Source organism: Oncorhynchus kisutch, linkage group LG13 (assembly GCF_002021735.2).
Source record: "Oncorhynchus kisutch isolate 150728-3 linkage group LG13, Okis_V2, whole genome shotgun sequence".
NCBI lineage: Eukaryota > Metazoa > Chordata > Actinopteri > Salmoniformes > Salmonidae > Oncorhynchus > Oncorhynchus kisutch.
In genome coordinates, this window is record NC_034186.2 from 69886653 (window position 1) to 69905932 (window position 19280).

Here is a 19280-nt window from a genome sequence, read left to right on the forward strand (position 1 = left end):
TAACTTTGTCAAAGCAACAAAATAACTAGGGCTTTACAACGAGGGACATGAATTTCATGGAGGGACATGAATTTTGACATTTTTCTAGTAATTTAAACACATGTTAGTGTTTTTGGTTTGTGTCAAGTACAATAAAAATGTATTTTGACTAAATATGTTGTAGAGGTTGCAGTCTGTTAGAAGACATTGAGGCTTTTTGGCTTCACATGAGACGGAATGTCATGCCAGTTAATGTGTTAGGTTGTGTTCTGTAATTAACGGTTCAGCTTGTGCACAGTTCTGCAGTCTTAATGAGACTGACATAAGTGTATGTGATACCAAAGAGCGTGAATCACCCAAGCCATAGATCATTTAAAAAAGACTGGTAAAAGCCATAACACAAAGCCACAACCCAAATAAGAAGGTACCATTTTCTTTAGCCTTTAGAACCATAGAGCACACATAAAGCTAACAAATATAAGCAGTCAGCTGTTCTGCTACATTGGTTTAAATTGTTAATATTTTACTGGAACGTTTGAGAGACTGAGTATCATGGCCTCTGGGACAGCTGACTCCCACATGGTCCCTGTTGTGTTCACACGTTAGCATAGACTGCATCATCTCCACCAACACACTCATATGGGTCGTCATCCTCTTCAGCCTACAGGAAACCAGAATGGAGAGAACATCATCAACACCTCTATTGTTTTTTTATATCCTTTGTACTTAGAGCAAAGTTTGTCATGGAAATCGCAAGATTATGTAATAATGCTTGTATTGCATTATAATGGTTGTTTTATTCGCAAGAATAGAGTATTCTGAAAACTATTGTGTGTGTTCTACTGAGGATGGGCCTCTATGAGATAACACTGACAGAGGAGATTTACGATGTCTTTGGGTGATAAAACCTAAAGAGCATTCCAGAGAACATGAGGTAATGTTTGTGATATGCCGTGTGATATACCTTATATATATATATATATGGTATAGCACAAACATTACCTCATGTTTTTTAGGTTTAAATAAATAAATAATAACACTAACAGCTTTATAAGAAAACAAACATTGAAACCTCTATGATCTGTTTACAGATATTTCAGGGGCTATTTATACAGAAAATGTGTATAAAACCTGTAAATATGGTATTCACAATTATATTTAATCATGTTTACAGTAGGTTAACAATGATTATATTACACAATTTCTGATATATCACATGCCTTACTTTTATTTTCCTATGCCTCTACTGCCATTCATTCCAATTAGACTGGTTTGAATTTCTCCCTGACCACAATGCTGCCATTTTCATACCATATCATTAGTCACTCCCAATTCTAAATACAGTAAAAGTTCCAAGAAGAAATGCTGCATATATCCTATTTTTTTACATTTAACTAGACTAGTCAGTTAAAAACAAATTCTTATTTACAATGATGGCCTACCAAAAGGCAACAGGCCTCCTGCGGGGATGGGATTCAAAATAAAAATAAATGTAATAATTTCCAAAACCTTTGATAAACAGGGCAAAATAGAAATAGGCCAATACAGTTAGGATCAGCATGATTTAAATAAAGGACGAACCTTGGCTGCCTTCCAAACAATGGGAACCTGTCTAATTGCATAGAATCTACAGACTGTACATTAAAGATAAAGATTTTCACTGAAAGTACTATTATATTGTTTATTGATTGACTACGGTTTTCCAAATCTTCCAACAGTGCTAATTTTAGAGTTAATTGGAGATAAATGATTTTTCAGCCATTCCTGAACCTGTGACCAGAAATAAGCGACATACCAAAATAAGTGATCCAATGATTCTGTTTATTCGCAGAAAAATCTGCAGAGCTGAGATTGTCGTATGCCCCATATATATAACATTCGGTTTGCAGGAAGAATTTTGAATAAGAATTTGAATGGAAAAACTTGAATCAAGCGTTGTTTTGCATATCAGTTCATAAACCACGTGCCATGGAATCAGCACATCGAAAATCTCTTCCCAACTATTTTGCAACCTATATGGTGCCGCAGTCAACATTTTGGTCCTCAAATATAACTGATAAGTCTTTTTTCATTTATCTTTTTTGACAGTATTGTTCTTTAATAAAGGCAGACAAACAAGTTCCTTACCTTCTTCTACTTCCACTTGCGTCCTCCATTTTTGCAGTAATTCTGCAATGAGCTTATAATCATAACATTTTTAAAAAAGTTTATCAATTAGTATATTTGAATTTAACCATATTATTTGTTGTAATATTTGTTGTGACTTTTCTGGAGGATGAAACTGGAATTGCAACCAGCTTTGTATGGCTTGTTATAGAAAGGGTCATATTTTGAAAAAGGTTCCATTTTCAAGTAAGTGAAAGTGAAAGGTAATCTGGATAAAGGGGAAAAGGCAACGTTTTAACAAGGGGGTGATACATTCTTACTAATCTACTGGAGAACCAGTTCTGGTTTAAGTATAACCTTTGTATGACTGATGCTTTTAGTGAGAAGTTTAATGCATTAATATTGAATAATTTTAGCCCCCCCGAACTCATATTCATTATATAAATAACAAAGAGCTGCAGTCGGTTTTGGAATGGGTGGCAAGTAATAAGATAGTTCTGTCACGCCCAGATCTGTTTCACCTGTCCTTGTCCTTGTGCTGTCCTTGTGCTTGTCTCCACCCCCCTCCAGGTGTTGCCCATCTTCCCCACTTATCCCCTGGGTATAACTGTCCGTGCCAGTTTGTCTTGTTTGTCAACCAAACCAGCATTTTGGTTCACCCCAGTCGCTCTTTTCTTACCCTCCTGGTTTTTGCCCATTACCTGTCCTGACTCTGAGCCCGCCTGCCTAACCACTCTGCCTGCCGTCCTGTACCTTGGACCCACTACTATGGATTATCGACCCCCTGCCTGCCTTGACCTTTTGTTGGCGTTCCCCGGTTGTTCCAATGAACATTGCTACTTCAACACAGTCTGCACTTGGGTCTTACCTGAAACCTGATAACTACTAAATATTTCAAAAACTTAAAGCATTGTATTTGGGACAAACCATTTACTAAACCCTAAACCTCAACTAAATCTTGAAATGAATATTGTGGATTTTTTAAAATGTATTTATTCATTGCCTTATTGGAGGGGGAAGGAGGTTGTGAGAATAGTCAGCTCATCTATACATAATTCATGTACTTTAATTTACAAAATTCATCTTGTTCATCAATTAGGCATTAGAAATACATTAACACTTTACACATCCAGTGACATATTTAATTGTAAGTATATTTCTGCCATGTTAAAAATGGGATTCAATAGCCTTTTTATGTTGTACAGAATGTTAAAATAATGTGAAAGCTAACAATGCCAATGATTTGAAGCAATGTACAACACTTGCTTAGATTGGCAGATGCCTCGCCAAACATCCATGCCTCACAGGGCCTTGAAGAGAGAAGAGGGTGGGTATGTGTAGGGATTATGGGATGGTTGTGGGTGTGTTTTTTTAATGAGAGCTGTCCCTAAAATAAAATGGCTATAGTGCATTCCACAGGTGGCTGCAGCATTACGCTAGTGGGGGTGGAGGGGTTGGGTTAATCCTACACAATGTGAAGCCCCAAGGGAGTGTCTAACGAAAGGGGCTATTCAATCAAATCCATTATTAATACACACAACAGGTAGATCGTGGAGACTGGGGAGATGGACAATGACATGGAGGCTCCTGTTACGATGGAACTAATAAATAGAATGAGGCAATGCCCAGAAGAGGAAAGGGGGGGGGGGGGGGGGGGGGGGGGGGGGGGAGAAGGGGAGGTAAGGAGGTGAAGGGACGGTGTCTCTCAGTGGAACAGGGCCACAGAGACCATGGATGTCACCAGGAGCAGGAGGCTCAGTCCGATGCTCTGGGCGTTGTTACACAGGTTTCCCTCGCAGCACTTCATGTCAATGCCCATGGTGGGCCCCAGCGCTCCTGACATGTCTCCCACACAGATGCTCTTGGAGGCACATCCCTTCATTGTCATCTTCTCGCCACCCATGTTCACTAGCAGCACACATAAGACAATGTTACTGATATTCTCAAGACTCAATGCTTCAAAGGCCAGTCGACTCCTGATAAGTGTACATTGGATAAAACTTTCAGCCCATTCCGTTATGGAATACACCAGGAGGTGCCGATTCTGTAGGTATTACATTTGGACCTGGGAAATATGAAGCTATACAGTCCACTAGGAGCAAAGTGAGTGCCTACTACCATCTAGTAGGCTTGCTAGGATGTTGGGGATGGGGTGTTTGAGCTGCAGACTCTGGCTCTGAGGGTTGTGTGTTCAATCCCAGTGCTAGGAACTTGTTTTTTGTTTTAAGGCTTTCCCAAACCTTAACTTAACTAATCAGAATGAATGCATAAACCTAAGTTTAACCCTATCCCTAACCTTAGCCCTAACCTTAACCATTGGAAATGAATGCCTAACCTTACATGTTAGTTTCACTTTTAATGAGTTTCACTGACAGCTAAGATCACCACATGGCGTAATTAAAAGTTCAGGCCATGGCGTAATTCTGTTGCTGCAGTTAGGCCACAGGTTGGAGGTTTATTCGGAGATTGGAAAACTTTCCGTGCAGTAAACATTCAATTAAAATACTGTACATTAAGTTTTTACTTGCTCAAGGTAACTGCATGCTATCAGAGACCAGGATTATATAACCACACAGAATTTCAAGCACTACTCATCAGAGTTATCATATGTATTATCATACATATGAGATGTGCAGACTCTGCCACATGGTCTCAGAGCATTTCATATTATTCTGTACGTAAATCTGAGAACTCAAGTTAGTATGAAATGTCCCCTTTCGTATAGTATGAATTAATTTGTGGATGTCCCTCATCCATTTTGTATAATATGTTCGCAAATTGCAATTCGAACAATATGTTACAAATTGCAATTCGAACAATATGTTACGAATTTTCTAAATGTGCTATATGTTAGGTTCCATTTTCAAGTAAGTGAAAGTGAAAGGTAATCTGGATAAAGGGGAAAAGGCAACGTTTTAACAAGGGGGTGATACATTCTTACTAATCTACTGGAGAACCAGTTCTGGTTTAAGTATAACCTTTGTATGACTGATGCTTTTAGTGAGAAGTTTAATGCATTAATATTGAATAATTTTAGCCCCCCCGAACTCATATTCATTATATAAATAACAAAGAGCTGCAGTCGGTTTTGGAATGGGTGGCAAGTAATAAGATAGTTCTGTCACGCCCAGATCTGTTTCACCTGTCCTTGTCCTTGTGCTGTCCTTGTGCTTGTCTCCACCCCCCTCCAGGTGTTGCCCATCTCAATATGTTACGAATTTACTAAACATATGATATGTTACAAAATTCAAATTTGTTGTTGCTATCGTTAACTATGTGGCTAGTTGGCAAATCTTATCTAGCACTAGGGGTTAGGGTTAGGAGTTAGGGCAAAGGTTATCTAAAAGGATTAGGGGAAGGGTTAGTTAACATGCTAAGTAGTTGCTAACTAGCTAAAATGCTCAAGTTGTCAGTGATGAGATACAAACATGCACCCTTTGGGTTGCTAGATGTTCGCATTATATGCCCACCCATCCACTCTGACCAACCACCCTACTTACGTGTTTGCCTTAAGTAACATTCTATCTGATGTAATTATACCAAACATAACATATTATCCTAATTATGGGTGTCCCGGATTTACGTTTACTATGTTATGTCTAGTCTATGAGATCAGTCAGAGACTAAAGGAAGTGGTTTAGGAATGTAAAGAATGTGCCGATAACGGCGCGGCATTAATCTGACACACTACCTATTGTTGAGATACAGCGGTCCTCGTCTCCCTCACAGCTCAGAGCGCTCGTGCAGTCCGTTCCGGTACAGGTGAAGCACTTCTTGCCATTAGGGGTGGTTTTAGTAGATTCTACAGGATAGGTGATTCCACTTTTCACTCCCAGCTCACCACAAACCAAAATAGCTTCATTCTATTCCTTATAACAGCCTAATTCAATTATTCCTCTATGTTGAAAACACTTGGCAGCTGTTAAATCATTTCGCTAAATAAATCGTTTGCTTGTATTTCATTTTTAGGTAGACATGCAAATTTAAGAATTGAGTTAAAGTCTAATTCATAAACTCAAACTTTCCTCATAGAACTGTCAATTAAAACAATTAATTTCAACTCAACCTTTCAACATGCTATCAAATCGAATGTTTTAATAGTAGCATTTACTGACGCTACCAGACAATACATTCTCATTGAGATAGTTACCAGGGATGCTTTTGGAGTTGCAGAGGTCTGTATTGCAGCATGTGCTGGCGATCATAGTGCGCATCATTCCAAAATTCACCGATGCAGTGAGACACTGTGCAGGCACCGAGCAAGACTTCAGGTTCACATCGGATAATGTTGTACCACCTGGAAATAGAAAGAATAGGTCGCGACAAGCAAATACAGGTTAAAAAAAAGGTTTTGTCGTCAGGCTAAAACTTGTGAGCTAAATGAACCTGCCTTTAATTTACCCATATAGGATGTAATCCGCGTGTTTCCACATTGGGTTGGACAGTCAGTCTCCTTGTCCGTGCATGCTCCCGATTCTCCTGGTGTGCACTCAAAGCACTTGAGTGAATATGCTGAGAAGGTGAAAAGTTACAGCATCCCATTACTTGAAATTCCATTCATAAATAATCAGGGATATAATAGACTAAAATGTGGACACTGTTCTTTGGCTGAAATGCATTTGTCATTCAAAAGGTAAGTTGATCAATGCTGTTGAAGTTAGATGTATTGCATCTTCATTATAGTTCCAAACTGTTGGCTATAGGCTAAACTGAAATTGCAAAATGCAAAAACATATAATAATAGCTGAACTTGATCTTCAAAGCAGTAATAAGTAATACAAAAAAGATATGGGTTATAGTTTTATATATATATATATAGATTGATAGATAGACATTTAAAATAAATGATCATCAACATGTAATTCTTACCTTTGGGGAGTAGCAAGCTCACAAGGATGGGTACAATAAGGTACATTTTGACTTGGAGCTGAAGGAGGTGAAATTATTTAGTGTGTGCCAAGTTACAGCATTTATCTGTTATCATTTAGAGGTGTGGTATGTTTGTCGAGAGGCATCTGTTACGCCCCTGAAAACAGGGGAGAAATAATCACGAGAGTGATACGGTGTTGTATTCTCAATTTAACGTTTAGTTGAATGAGAAAAAGACCGCGATTTTCCCCAGGAATATGGGTGGAGACCAGAGCAATCGATCTCCGGCTCATAGATTAAGAGCATTTCGTAGATCACAGATTAACACTTTTAGGCACTACAAAATCAAGTAATCAATATAACGTTTACACATTACTCTCACAATTCGTACCCTTTGACAGATTTGAACTTTAACACAATTATATGAATGTTATCAATCTTTATCAACTGATACTGAATGCATCTTTTTAACCTTAGATGTTTTAAGATCCTCACATACTATGAATTTACTAATACTTTTTAATGTATAACAGGCTATGACTATTTCCTTTAACCTGTCACACATCCACACTCAGAGCTATCGAAATCCAATGTGTTCAATAATTGAGCTTTGAATACAGTGTTCTGTTGCAAAACATACAATTTGTAGAATGTGGCTATTTTTTGAATTTTCATTTAGTTTTCTGTGTTTTTATAGCCTGGAATTAAACCACATTCCCTTTTGACTTTTTTTCACTGCTCAGTGCTCTGTAAAAACCTTCACAATTTCAAAATAAAAAAAACATAATGTACATGTAAAAAAATATAATTATATTTTTGGATAGGCCTCCACCAACTTTGCACACATCTTTCACAATTTCTCAAAGTCAATCAAGTTGTTTGCAGATCATTGCAGTCAAAAATATGACAGCACCATTGTGAATATGATTTTATTCCTTTTTATTTATGCTGTTGTGTTTACTGTTGTTAAATCTATCTTTTGTCATTTGCAACGAGAAAACACTGATTTAATAACAGCAAATAAAACAAGTTAAATTATAGTCACAATGGCGCTATAGGTGACTCAGGAGTTTCCACTGTCTTGTCTGGGTAAGAGACAGTTTTCTTTCAATAAGAAAGTGTGGTTTTGGGCTTGTGTTTTGTGTTATAGTCCTGCTAAAAGGAGAAAGTCTCTCCCAGTGTCAGGTCTCAAGCAGACTGGATCAGGCCTAAAGGCGTCAGCATGCTTCAGATCGTCTGGCCCTGTCCGGGGGTATTGTCGGGCGGGCCACAGTGTCTCCCGACCCCTCCTGTCTCAACCTCCAGTATTTATGCTGCAATAGTTTGTGTCGGGGGGCTAGGGTCAGTCTGTTATATCACCCACTTTGCCAAAGCACAGCCCCCACACCACTAGAGGGATATCTTCAACCACCAACTAACCATCCTGAGACAAGGCAGAGTATAGCCCATGAAGATCTCCCCCATGGCACAAACCCAAGGGGGGACGCCAACCCAGACAGGAATACCACGTCAGTGACGGATAAGACAGGAGAAATACTCCAGATATAACAGACTGACCCTAGCCCCCCGACACAAACTATTGCAGCATAAATACTGGAGGTTGAGACAGGAGGGGTCGGGAGACACTGTGGCCCGCCCGACAATACCCCCGGACAGGGCCAAACAGGCAGGATATAACCCCACCCACTTTGCCAAAGCACAGCCCCCACACCACTAGAGGGATATCTTCAACCACCAACTAACCATCCTGAGACAAGGCAGAGTATAGCCCATGAAGATCTCCCCGATGGCACAAACCCAAGGGGGGACGCCAACACAGACAGGAATACCACGTCAGTGACTCAACCCACTCAAGTGACGCACCCCTCCTAGGGAAGGCATGGAAGAGCACCAGTAAGCCAGTGACTCAGCCCCTGTAATAAGGTTTGAGGCAGAGAATCCCAGTGGAGACCGTAGCGTACGTGTAGGTATGTACGGCAGGACCAAATCGGAAAGATAAGTAGGAGGAAGCCCATGTAATGCTTAGCAGTAAAACCTTGAAATCAGCCCTTGCCTTGACAGGAAGCCAGTGTAGAGAGGCTAGCACTGGAGTAATATGATCAAATATTTTGGTTCTAGTCAAGATTCTAGCTGCCGGGGTCTCCCGGGTGGCGCAGTGGTCTAAGGCTGAGTTCAAGCTCAGGATCTGTCGCAGCTGGCTGTGACCGGGAGGTCCATGGGGCAGCGCACAATTGGGAGGGTTTGGCTGGCAGGGATATCCTTGTCTCATCGCGCACTAGCGACTCCTGTGGCGGGCCGGGCACAGTGTGTGCTGACCAGGTCACTAGGTGTACGGTGTTCCCTCTGACACATTGGTGTGGCTGGCTTCCGGGTTGGATGCGCGCTGTGTTAAGAAGCAGTGCGGCTTGGTTGGGTTGTGTTTTGGAGGACGCATGGCTCTCGACCTTCGCCTCTCCCGAGTCCGTACGGGAGTTGTAGCGATGAGACAAGACAGTAACTACTAATAATTGGATGCCACAAAATTGGGGAGAAAAAAGGGGGTCAAAATATCTATATTTTTTCTTTAAAAAAAATATTCTAGCTGCCGTGTTTAGCACTAACTGAAGTATATTTAGTGCTTTATCCGGGTAGCCGGAAAGTAGAGCATTGCAGTAGTCTAACCTAGAAGTGACAAAAGCATGGATACATTTTTCGCAAAAAAGGGGCAATAGTACTGTTTGTCCATTTTGAAACGCCGTAGTCAGAATTAAATCTAACTCAAGAAATCTGTCATTAATGTAAATTATTTCAGAAACTATGTGTATGTCGCACATCACGACTTCACATGAGAGGCATTTGAAGTTAATTTTTTTTAAATCATCAAAATCATCAAAATATGATGTTCCTTCTGGAACATCATACACAAACATGTATGCCATCTGTATATACAAGTTCAATTACGAGCGTAGTTGGTTTAGCCATGGGAAAAGACAGGAACCTTCCCACTAGCCATGATTGGCTGAGATAATGGATGGGCTGGACATGCCAAGAGATGAGTTCGGATTGGTCTAAAGCGAAAGAGAACACTGTTGTATAAAACATGTCTGGATTACATCTTCAAACTAAGGGCAACCATGGCATCTGTGACAGAGAGGGAGAAGTGTTCATCCATGTAACGTTATACGGGTAAGAGAGTCTAACTAGCTACATTTTGAGATATTATACATTTCCAATTTTGTCAGAAAGTTGTTTTCATTGCAAATTAAAGAGTACCATTAGCTAGCTAGCTATCATTAGCTGGGAGGCTGGCTTACTAGCTAAAGTTATGTGCATGATCTATGTAGTAATGGTATTCGTATCTCAAAGTCATTTGCATTGCTAGTTATAGCCTAATGTTAGCTAGCTACCTAACATTGAACCTAGCTAGCTAGCTACATGTCTAAACAAAAGACTATGCAATAAACCATTTCACTGTATCGTTTACACCTTCTAACAAGCTAGAAACTAACCAAAACATTGTTTAGAAAGTTGCTTTTAGTTGCCTGGTTTGCTAGATTGACATATACTGAATTCATTTTTAAATGGGTTTATTTGTGTTTGCACCAGTTATTCTATTTTAGACCCCCAGGCTGCTGATGTCATGCAGCCTGTCAATTTTGTAATTATACAATAATTACAACGACAAGTTTGATGTTGGACGACAATAGAATGTTCATGATGTCTCTGTGATAACTGTATACAGACATGTTGATAGAAGTAGTATAAACCATTCTTGATCTTAAAATCTTTGGTTGTACACTAACATACTCACTGTTTGGTGCAGTATTTCTCAATAAAAAAAATAGCATGAAAATTGAGAAATTTAGAGGGTTACTCAATGAAATGTTGTGTTGGCTTTGCCCCAAATGTAACACTTTGTATTTTGGCTTTTTTTCAGTACTAAGTGTCTTGCTGCAAACATGCTTTGGAATGGGTTTCTCAGTACAGGCTTTCACTCTGTCATACAGGCCAGTGTGAAGCGACTGCGATATTGTTGATTCATCCAAATGCAGTTTGGCGTTTGTCATGAATCCTGTTCTGGAGACAGCTCTGCATAGTGGTCACTTGCTGGCACCCTAACTTTAACCCTAACCACACAACTAACCCTAATGCCTAACCACATGTACAGTACATATTACCTCGACTAACCTGTACACCCACACATTGACTTGGGTACAGGTGCTGTCACGGGATTCTTCTGTTGAAGGAGAGGCGGACCAAAACGCAGCGTGGTTATTGTGATACATCTTTAATGAAGATGATAAATGAACAATATACAAAACAAGAAATGTGGGGAGGGGAAGAAAAAAAAAATAATAAATAAATATATATATATATATATATATATATATATATATATATATATATATATATATATATATATATAACGAAAACAGCCCTATCTGGTGTAACAAAGACAGGAACAATCACCCACAAAACCCAACACCAAACAGGCTACCTAAATATGGCTCCCAATCACAGACAATGACTAACACCTGCCTCTGATTGAGAACCATATCAGGCCCAAACATAGAAATAGACAAACTAGACATGTAACATAGAATGCCCACTCAGATCACACCCTGACCAAACAAAACATAGAACATACAAAGCAAACTATGGTCAGGGTGTGACAGGTGCCCATTGTATATATAGCCTCGTTATTGTTATTTTTATTGTTTAACTTTTTTTTGTACCTTAGTTTATTTAGTAAATATTTTCTTAACTCTTATTTTTCTTAAAAATGCATTGTTGGTTTAAGGGCTTGTAGGTAAGCATTTCACGGTAAGGTCTACCTGATGTATTCGGCGCATGTGACAAACAGCATTTGATTTGACTACTAACTACTACTAAATTAAGCTAGTTATTTACAATATAAGACATTTTGACAGAACACAGACTTGAATTGTATGAATATGCATGGTATGAGACTGATGGATTTGTTTACTGTGTTCTACTGTTTTCTTAGTTATTTGCTTCTTGATACACAGTCTCTGATAAGAGAGACATTTGGACAGGAGTTCATGTTGACCTGACGAGCAATGAGGAGGATGGCCTGCAAAACGGCAAACCGGTGTGGCTTTGTCAAGAAATACAGAGCTGCTCATAGAGGGACCATAGCTAATTGGCGAGCCACACCACACAGATCATGTCTGGGGACTTTTCGTCAAGGCAACATAGATCCCATGGGCCCCTCCACACTATAGCAGCCCTTTAACCCTAATTGAGATTTGCCATGGGCAAAAGCTGGATGACTCATGTCATCTCTCCCCCTTAACCCATGTATGCAGGTAAGAACCACATTCAAAGTTAAAAGATTAATGAAAGTATTTTCAAAAGAAACAAGCAGAGTACATGCAGGAGTCATCCAGCTTGGCCCAGGTTGCCTCCATGGGGGTTACTTTAGTTTCAGGCCCTGCTTAGACTAAATTAAACCACATTTTTTTATACCTTGGAATGTATACTTACAAGCCCTTGACCAACAATGCAGTTCAAGAAATAGAGTTAAGAAAATATTTACTAAATAAACAAAAGTATTTTTTTCACTAAAAAGTAACACAATAAAAGAACGTGTAGGTAGGGGTAAAGTGACTATGCATAGATAATAAACAGCGGGTAGCAGCAGCATAAAAACAAAAGGAGGGGGGGTGGGGTGTGTCAATGTCAATAGTCCGGGTGACCATTTGATTCATTGTTCAGCAGTCTTATGGCTTGGGGGTAGAAGCTGTTAAGGAGCCTTTTGGACTTAGACGTGGCGCTCCGGTACCGCTTGCCATGCGGTAGCAGAAAGAACTGTCTATGACTTGGGTGACTGGAGTCTTTGACTATTTTTGGGGTCTTCCTCTGACACCGCCTAGTATATAGGTCCTGGACGGCAGGAAGCTCGGCCCCAGTGATGTACTGGGCATACGCACTACCCTCTGTAGCACCTTGTGGTCGGCTGCCATACCAAAATTGAATCAAATTTTATTGGTCACATACACATGGTTAGCAGATGTTAATGAGAGTGTAGCGAAATGCTTGTGCTTCTAGTTCCGACAGTGCAGTAATATTGTTGAAGAAAAGGCAATATTTTTACATCCGTTCTCAGAACATTTTTATAACTTTGAACGGTCAGGAAACATATGGCTTCATTCCCAGAACCAATTGGAAACAAAAAACGTACATTCCCACAACTTCCAAGGAACCAAATGTGCTAGCTGGGAAGTGCCTGGCCGCAAACAGCATGCATGCTTTAGAATGGGTTTTTCAGTACATGCTTTCACTGTTTTCACTCTGTCTTACAGGCCAGTGTGAAGCAACTTCAAGTTAAAGTTGCTGATCCATCCCAATGCAGGATAGCGTTTTTCGTCATGAATCTTGTTCTGGAGTCAGCTCTGCATATTGGTCACTTGCTGGCACCCCAACTTTAACCCTAACTACACTACTAACCCTCATGCCTAACCTTAATTTAAGACCAAAAAGCACATTTTGGTTTTCATGAATGTTTACAATATAGTACATTTGTTATTTTTTTATTAAATTTTTTACCCCTTTTTCTCCCCAATTTCATGGTATCCAATTGTTTTTAGTAGCTACTATCTTGTCTCATCGCTACAACTCCCGTAGGGGCTCGGGAGAGACGAAGGTTGAAAGTCATGTGTCCTCCGATACACAACCCAACCAAGCCGCACTGCTTCTTAACACAGCGCGCATCCAACCCGGAAGCCAGCCGCACCAATGTGTCGGAGGAAACACTGTGCAGCTGGCAACCTTGGTTAGCGCACACTGCGCCCGGCCCGCCACAGGAGTCGCTGGTGCGCGATGAGACAAGGATTTCCCTACCGGCCAAACCCTCCCTAACCCGGACGATGCTAGGCCAATTGTGCATCGCCCCACGGACCTCCCGGTCGCGGCCGGTTACGACAGGGCCTGGGCGCGAACCCAGAGTCTCTGGTGGCGCAGCTGGCGCTGCAGTACAGCACCTGCGCCACCCGGGAGGCCCTCAATATAGCCAATTTTGACTGTGCAGCTGGCCCATGTTGCCGAAATAGCTCAGTTCTGCCTCAAGGAGAAGACACATGATATAAAATACAGTATATACCTGCTATCCAGACACAGTTTAGTTTCTCCAACCTCAGCCATAGTAGCTGTGACAAAATGAGCATCTGTGTTTAATTATATCTTTTTAGATGATACTGTACCAGAAAGCCAAAGAATGGGTTTGAGAAGGAAATGATCAGGGCTGGATACAACCCAAAATAATTATTGAATGTCAATCTTATGGAGGAAGTCAGGAAGGCTGTTGAGAACGCAAGAGTAGCAGCAAGCAAAGCAACATGAAATGAGGGGCTTCCTAAAGAGGCACTAGTTTCCTAATTTACTGCCAGTTCTATTGTCAAAATGGTATCCCCATCACTGCTTTCGGTGTACGCACCCAAAATTTCCTCTCCCTCTACAGTGTATACATTCTCTTTAGCCTACTTTGAGTGCTGACATCTTGTCTTTGTCTGGTGGCCAGGTGTGTGTTATTTCTGCCTCATATTGACCCAATCATAGCCATTTCCTTTGTCTCCATGCGTCAGACCTGCTGTTTACAGTATCTCTCGCTCTGGTTTGTGGTCTGCACATCTATGCCAACCTACATCTGGTTCTTGTAACTGTTTGTGCCCGTGGTCTGCATACCCGTCTCCCTGAGCATGAATAAGCCCATGTATGGACACCAAGCCCTCATAGGGTGTTTGCCTTGTGCCTAGAGGCTGACAGCTGTTCATCATCCAGACAGGAAACACAGTGGCAAGTCTAGTGACGACTGCAGAAGGAAATATGTCCAACAGATCAACAGTGACATTGAAACCAATGTAAATTGATATTTCAAAGTATTTAAAGGTCCAATGCAGCCATTTTCTCTCAATATCAAATCATTTCTGGATTGTTTACAATTAAAATTGTTAAAAATACATTAGTATTCATTTTTATTTTTTTATTTAACCTTTATTTAACCAGGTAGGCCAGTTGAGAACAAGTTCTTATTTACAACTGCGACCTGGCCAAGATAAAGCAAAGCAGTGCGACAAAAAACAACAACAGAGTTACACATGGGATAAACAAACATACAGTCAATAACACAATAGAAAATCTGTATACAGTGTGTGCAAATGAAGCAAGGAGGTAATGCAATAAATAGGCCATAGTGGCGAAATAATTACAACTTAACAATTTACACTGAGTGATAGAAGTGCAGATGAGGATGTGCAAGTAGAAATACTGGTGTGCAAAAGAGCAGAAAAATAATAATAATAAAAAATATGGGGATGAGGTAGGTAGTTGGTTGGATGGACTATTTACAGATCGGCTGTGTACAGCTGCAGCGATCGGTAAGCTGCTCTGACAGCCGATGCTTGAAGTTAGTGAGGGAGATATGAGTCTCCAACTTCAGTGATTTTTGCAATTCGTTCCAGCAATTGGCAGCAGAGAACTGGAAGGAAAGGCAGTCAAAGGAGATGTTGGCTTTGGTGATTACCAGTGAAATATACCTGCTGGAGCGTGTGCTATGGGTGGGTGCTGCTATGGTGACCAGTGAGCTGAGATAAGGTGGAGCTTTACCTAGCAAAGACTTATAGATGACCTGGAGGCAGTGGGTTTGGCGACGAATATGTATCGAGGACCAGCCAATGAGTGCATACAGGTCGCAATGGTGGGTAGTATATGGGGCTTTGGTGACAAAACGGATGGCACTGTGATAGACTGCATCCAATTTGCTGAGTAGAGTGTTGGAGGCTATTTTGTAAATGACATCGCCGAAGTCAAGGATCGGCAGGATAGTCAGTTTTACGAGGGTATGTTTGGCAGCATGAGTAAAGGAGGCTTTGTTGCGAAATAGGAAGCTGATTCTAGATTTTATTTAGGAATGGAGATGCTTAATATGAGTCTGGAAGGAGAGTTTACAGTCTAATTAGACACCTAGGTATTTATAGTTGTCCACAAATTCTAAGTCAGAACCGTCCAGAGTAGAAAATAGCTTCTTATCCAAACTGCGGAGCTCATGTAATACCCTCGTGCTCCTCATGCAAAGCATGTAAATATCGGGGTGAACATGCTTCGGCGAGAGTAACTATGACTCTTAACAAAGATCAATTTCTTTCTTATTGGTCTATTAACAAAGTTACCACCTGGTGATGTCACCAGGCAAGCCAAAACTCAATCCCACCAAAGCAGGTGGGATCTTTTCAAACAGCTCTTACACAAAAAAAAAACATTGTTTCAACCTCACTGTGTGGAAATATATTTAAGACACAGGAAAAATAAATCATGCTTCGACTGCACTGGGCCTTTAACATCTGCATCTGACTCAGGTTTGTTAGACGCAAAATAGTCATCTCTCCACTGTAGTAGCTGATGTGTGATGAGCTCCACATCCCCCTGTCATACAATGCAATATACACTGAGTGTACAAAACATTTAGATCACCTTCCTAATATTGTACAAAACATTAAAAACACATTCCTAATATTGTACAAAACATTAAGAACACCTTCCTAATATTCAGTTGTGCCCCCTTTTTCCGTCAGAACTGCCTCAATTTGTCAGGGAATGGAGTCTACATGGTGTCAAAAGCGTTCCACAGGAAGGCTGGCCCATGTTGACTCCAGTGCGTCCCACAATTGTGTCAAGTTGGCTGGATGTCCTTTGGGTGGTGGACCATTCTTGATACACACAGGAAACTGTTGAGTGTGAAAAACCCAGCAGGATTGCAGTTCTTCACACACTTGCACCTAATATCATACCCCGTTCAAAAGGCACTTAAATCTTTTGTTTTGCCCATTCAACCTTTGAATGGCACATATAAATAATCCATGTCTCAATTGTCTCAAGGCTTTAAACCTCTTAAGGATCCGCCCCTTTTTTTCTATTTTCATCTAAAATGACAAATCTAACTGTCTGTAGCTCAGGACCTGAAGCAAGGATATGCATATTCTTGATACCATTTGAAAGGAAACAGAAAGGCCATAATGTGTTCTTCCAGCCCAGGAGCAATTTAGATTTTGGCCATTAGATGGCAGCAGTGTATGTGCAGTTTAAGACTGATCCAGTGAACCATTGAATTTCTGTTCAAAATGTTGTATCAAGACTGCCCAAATGTGCCTAATTGGTTTATTAATACATTTTCAACTTCATAGCTGTGCACTCACCTAAAAGAATAGCATGGTATTATTTCACTGTAATAGCTACTGTAAATTGGACAGTGCGTTTAGATTAACAAGAATTTAAGCTTTCTGCCAGTATCTGATATTTCTATGTCCTGGGAAATGTTCTTGTTACTTACAACCTCATGCTGATCACATTAGCCTATGTTAGCGCAACAGTCCCGCAGGGGACTCACCGATCCCAAAAATCCTTCTTTAACCGGTCTCCTCCACTTCATCTACACTGATTGAAGTGTATTTAACAAGTGACATCAATAAGGGATCATATCTTTCACCATAGCTTTCACGGAAAGAGCAGGTGTTCCTAATGTTTTGTATACTCAGTGTATATAATATGTCATTTAGCAGACGCTTTTATTCAAAGCGACTAACAGTCATGCATGCATACATAAATGTCAAATATTTATTTAATCAAACCCATTATCCTGGCGTTGCAAGCACCATGCTCTACCATCAGAGGACCAAAATGCTTCAAGCACCTGGTGGAAAGGTGCTATATAAATCCAATCCAATGTTGTTATTATCAACTACCTGTTAGGGCACGTCAGGAATGTGTTGTTCCATTTTCTGATTGGGAGCTATTCCATGAGAAGATGCACCTGACAATCTCAATCCTCTCCCTCCACTTCAGCTAGCCTAAACCAAGCCCTGTTTCAGAAGTATCAACGTGCGATGTTCGTTTATCTTTATAATAAGAAAGTCTGCACATGTCATATTCTGCTCCCAAGTGCTTCAATTTGACCTGCACCTGGTACAAGATGCTCCTCCCAAACGTTAAGGTTGTTCTTTCTCTATTCATATAATTTATTGTTTGCAACAGGGTCTGCCTATCGCTCACACTGACTTCTTGTATTGGTACATGACACATGATCCAATCCCTGCTGACTAACAGGTGCTGGTCTTGTAAGTGCCCTTTATACTTTTCAATAACTTACACTAAAAGTGTGGTCTCCATGTTCCTAAGACTTATAGCTAAAAGTATTGAACTTGTCTCAAATATATCTGTTCTGACACAAACCTGTCTTCTCTAATGGGGGAAGATTTCTGCAGTTTCACAAAAAAATGTGTTTTCCCTTTTGTTCTTGATCCAACAAGGATCATTGAGGTTTAGAATATTCTAATAATATTTCTCCCAGAGATGGTATGAGGACTCAGGAAATCTGACGGCCCATGTAATCAAACAACAATAATGTTATTTGTCTGGACAAAAAAGTGAAGTGAATTTAAACACTTAACCCTAGTTGTTCATGTAAGTCACTCTGGATAAGAGTGTCAGCTAAATGACTGAAATGTACATTTAATTTGTCCAATAGAACAGAATTGAACAGACTGATACAATGTTTTTCCTATGATTGCAACAATGTCATTGCACAGCCTTCCATCCTAATGAGTGATGAGGTGACAGAGAAATGGGTCAGGAAGCCAAATAACACAAACAACACTTTGCCCTTGAACTGAAGCTAATATGTCAAATATTTACAAATGATTTACATTTGATTTGGTTGGTGATATTAGTTTGTCACACTCCTGTTTTTACTTTCATTTACTCTGCAAATGAGTTGTTAAGTTTATATTCCTTCAGTTACATTTTCAGTCAACCTCAAACCTCATGTGATTTGCCCTACTTTTTGAATTGATAAACCCTACCCACTTTCCTTTTTTTCCATTGTGTGGTCTATAACCCACATGTTATTAAGATTCTGTTTCTCTCAGTTATGTTTTGTGTCATGAGCCTGTTTCACAACTTCTCACAACAAATACCGGGCTTTGTCTGTGCTGCTCCTATTTGTTATTGTTTGAATCCGGGAAACCAATCTGGATCCCAGTCGGAGGAACTCACCGCCGATGCCTGAGGGCGTTTTACAGTTTTTTCCTCGTGTAATAGACACCTTAGGGAAATTGGCTGCTCTGTGGTTGCGTGAGAATTAAAAGCTTTTTCAAAGCCTATTACCCTGACAGTGCTAACTTCACCTTTTCAACTCTTCATAATCATTCCAAGTTTATTAACCCACATTTAATACTACCCTGTCATTATTACAGCATATTTACATTTACCAAAAAAGCAGATAGACTAGGGATCTTGTTTTTGAATAGAAATTAAAGTAAAAAATATTGACTAAA

The 19280-nt window shown here is 40.2% G+C and overlaps 1 protein-coding gene across 2 annotated transcripts; it reads right to left on the reverse strand.

Moving 5' to 3' along the window:
• Window positions 1–3060: 3060 nt before the first annotated feature.
• Window positions 3061–7182, reverse strand: LOC109901816 (urokinase plasminogen activator surface receptor). Of its 2 annotated transcripts, XM_020497793.2 has the most exons (5): window positions 6955–7179; window positions 6487–6597; window positions 6236–6382; window positions 5777–5887; window positions 3061–3993 (listed from the first exon to the last, which is right to left on the reverse strand). In XM_020497793.2, exons 1-5 carry the CDS (start codon window positions 6998–7000, stop codon window positions 3791–3793), a joined length of 618 nt encoding a protein of 205 aa, XP_020353382.2. In that variant the 5' UTR covers window positions 7001–7179; the 3' UTR covers window positions 3061–3790. The 2 variants fall into 2 exon arrangements, with proteins under 2 accessions (XP_020353382.2, XP_020353384.2); XM_020497795.2 differs by lacking the exon at window positions 5777–5887 and having other exon boundaries at window positions 6955–7182.
• Between the last annotated feature and the right edge of the window lie 12098 nt (window positions 7183–19280).

What these genes read in the sequence shown, in the direction of transcription:
- LOC109901816 (XM_020497793.2), bottom strand. Translation starts at nt 7,000, where the DNA reads ATGTACCTTATTGTACCCATCCTTGTGAGCTTGCTACTCCCCAAAG. An exon ending in GAGCTTGCTACTCCCCAAAG is followed by an intron (nt 6,598 to 6,954) that starts GTAAGAATTACA and finishes TCACCTTCTCAG; the next exon opens with CATATTCACTCAAGTGCTTT. An exon ending in CCGCTGTATCTCAACAATAG is followed by an intron (nt 3,994 to 5,776) that starts GTAGTGTGTCAG and finishes GTGTGCTGCTAG; the next exon opens with TGAACATGGGTGGCGAGAAG.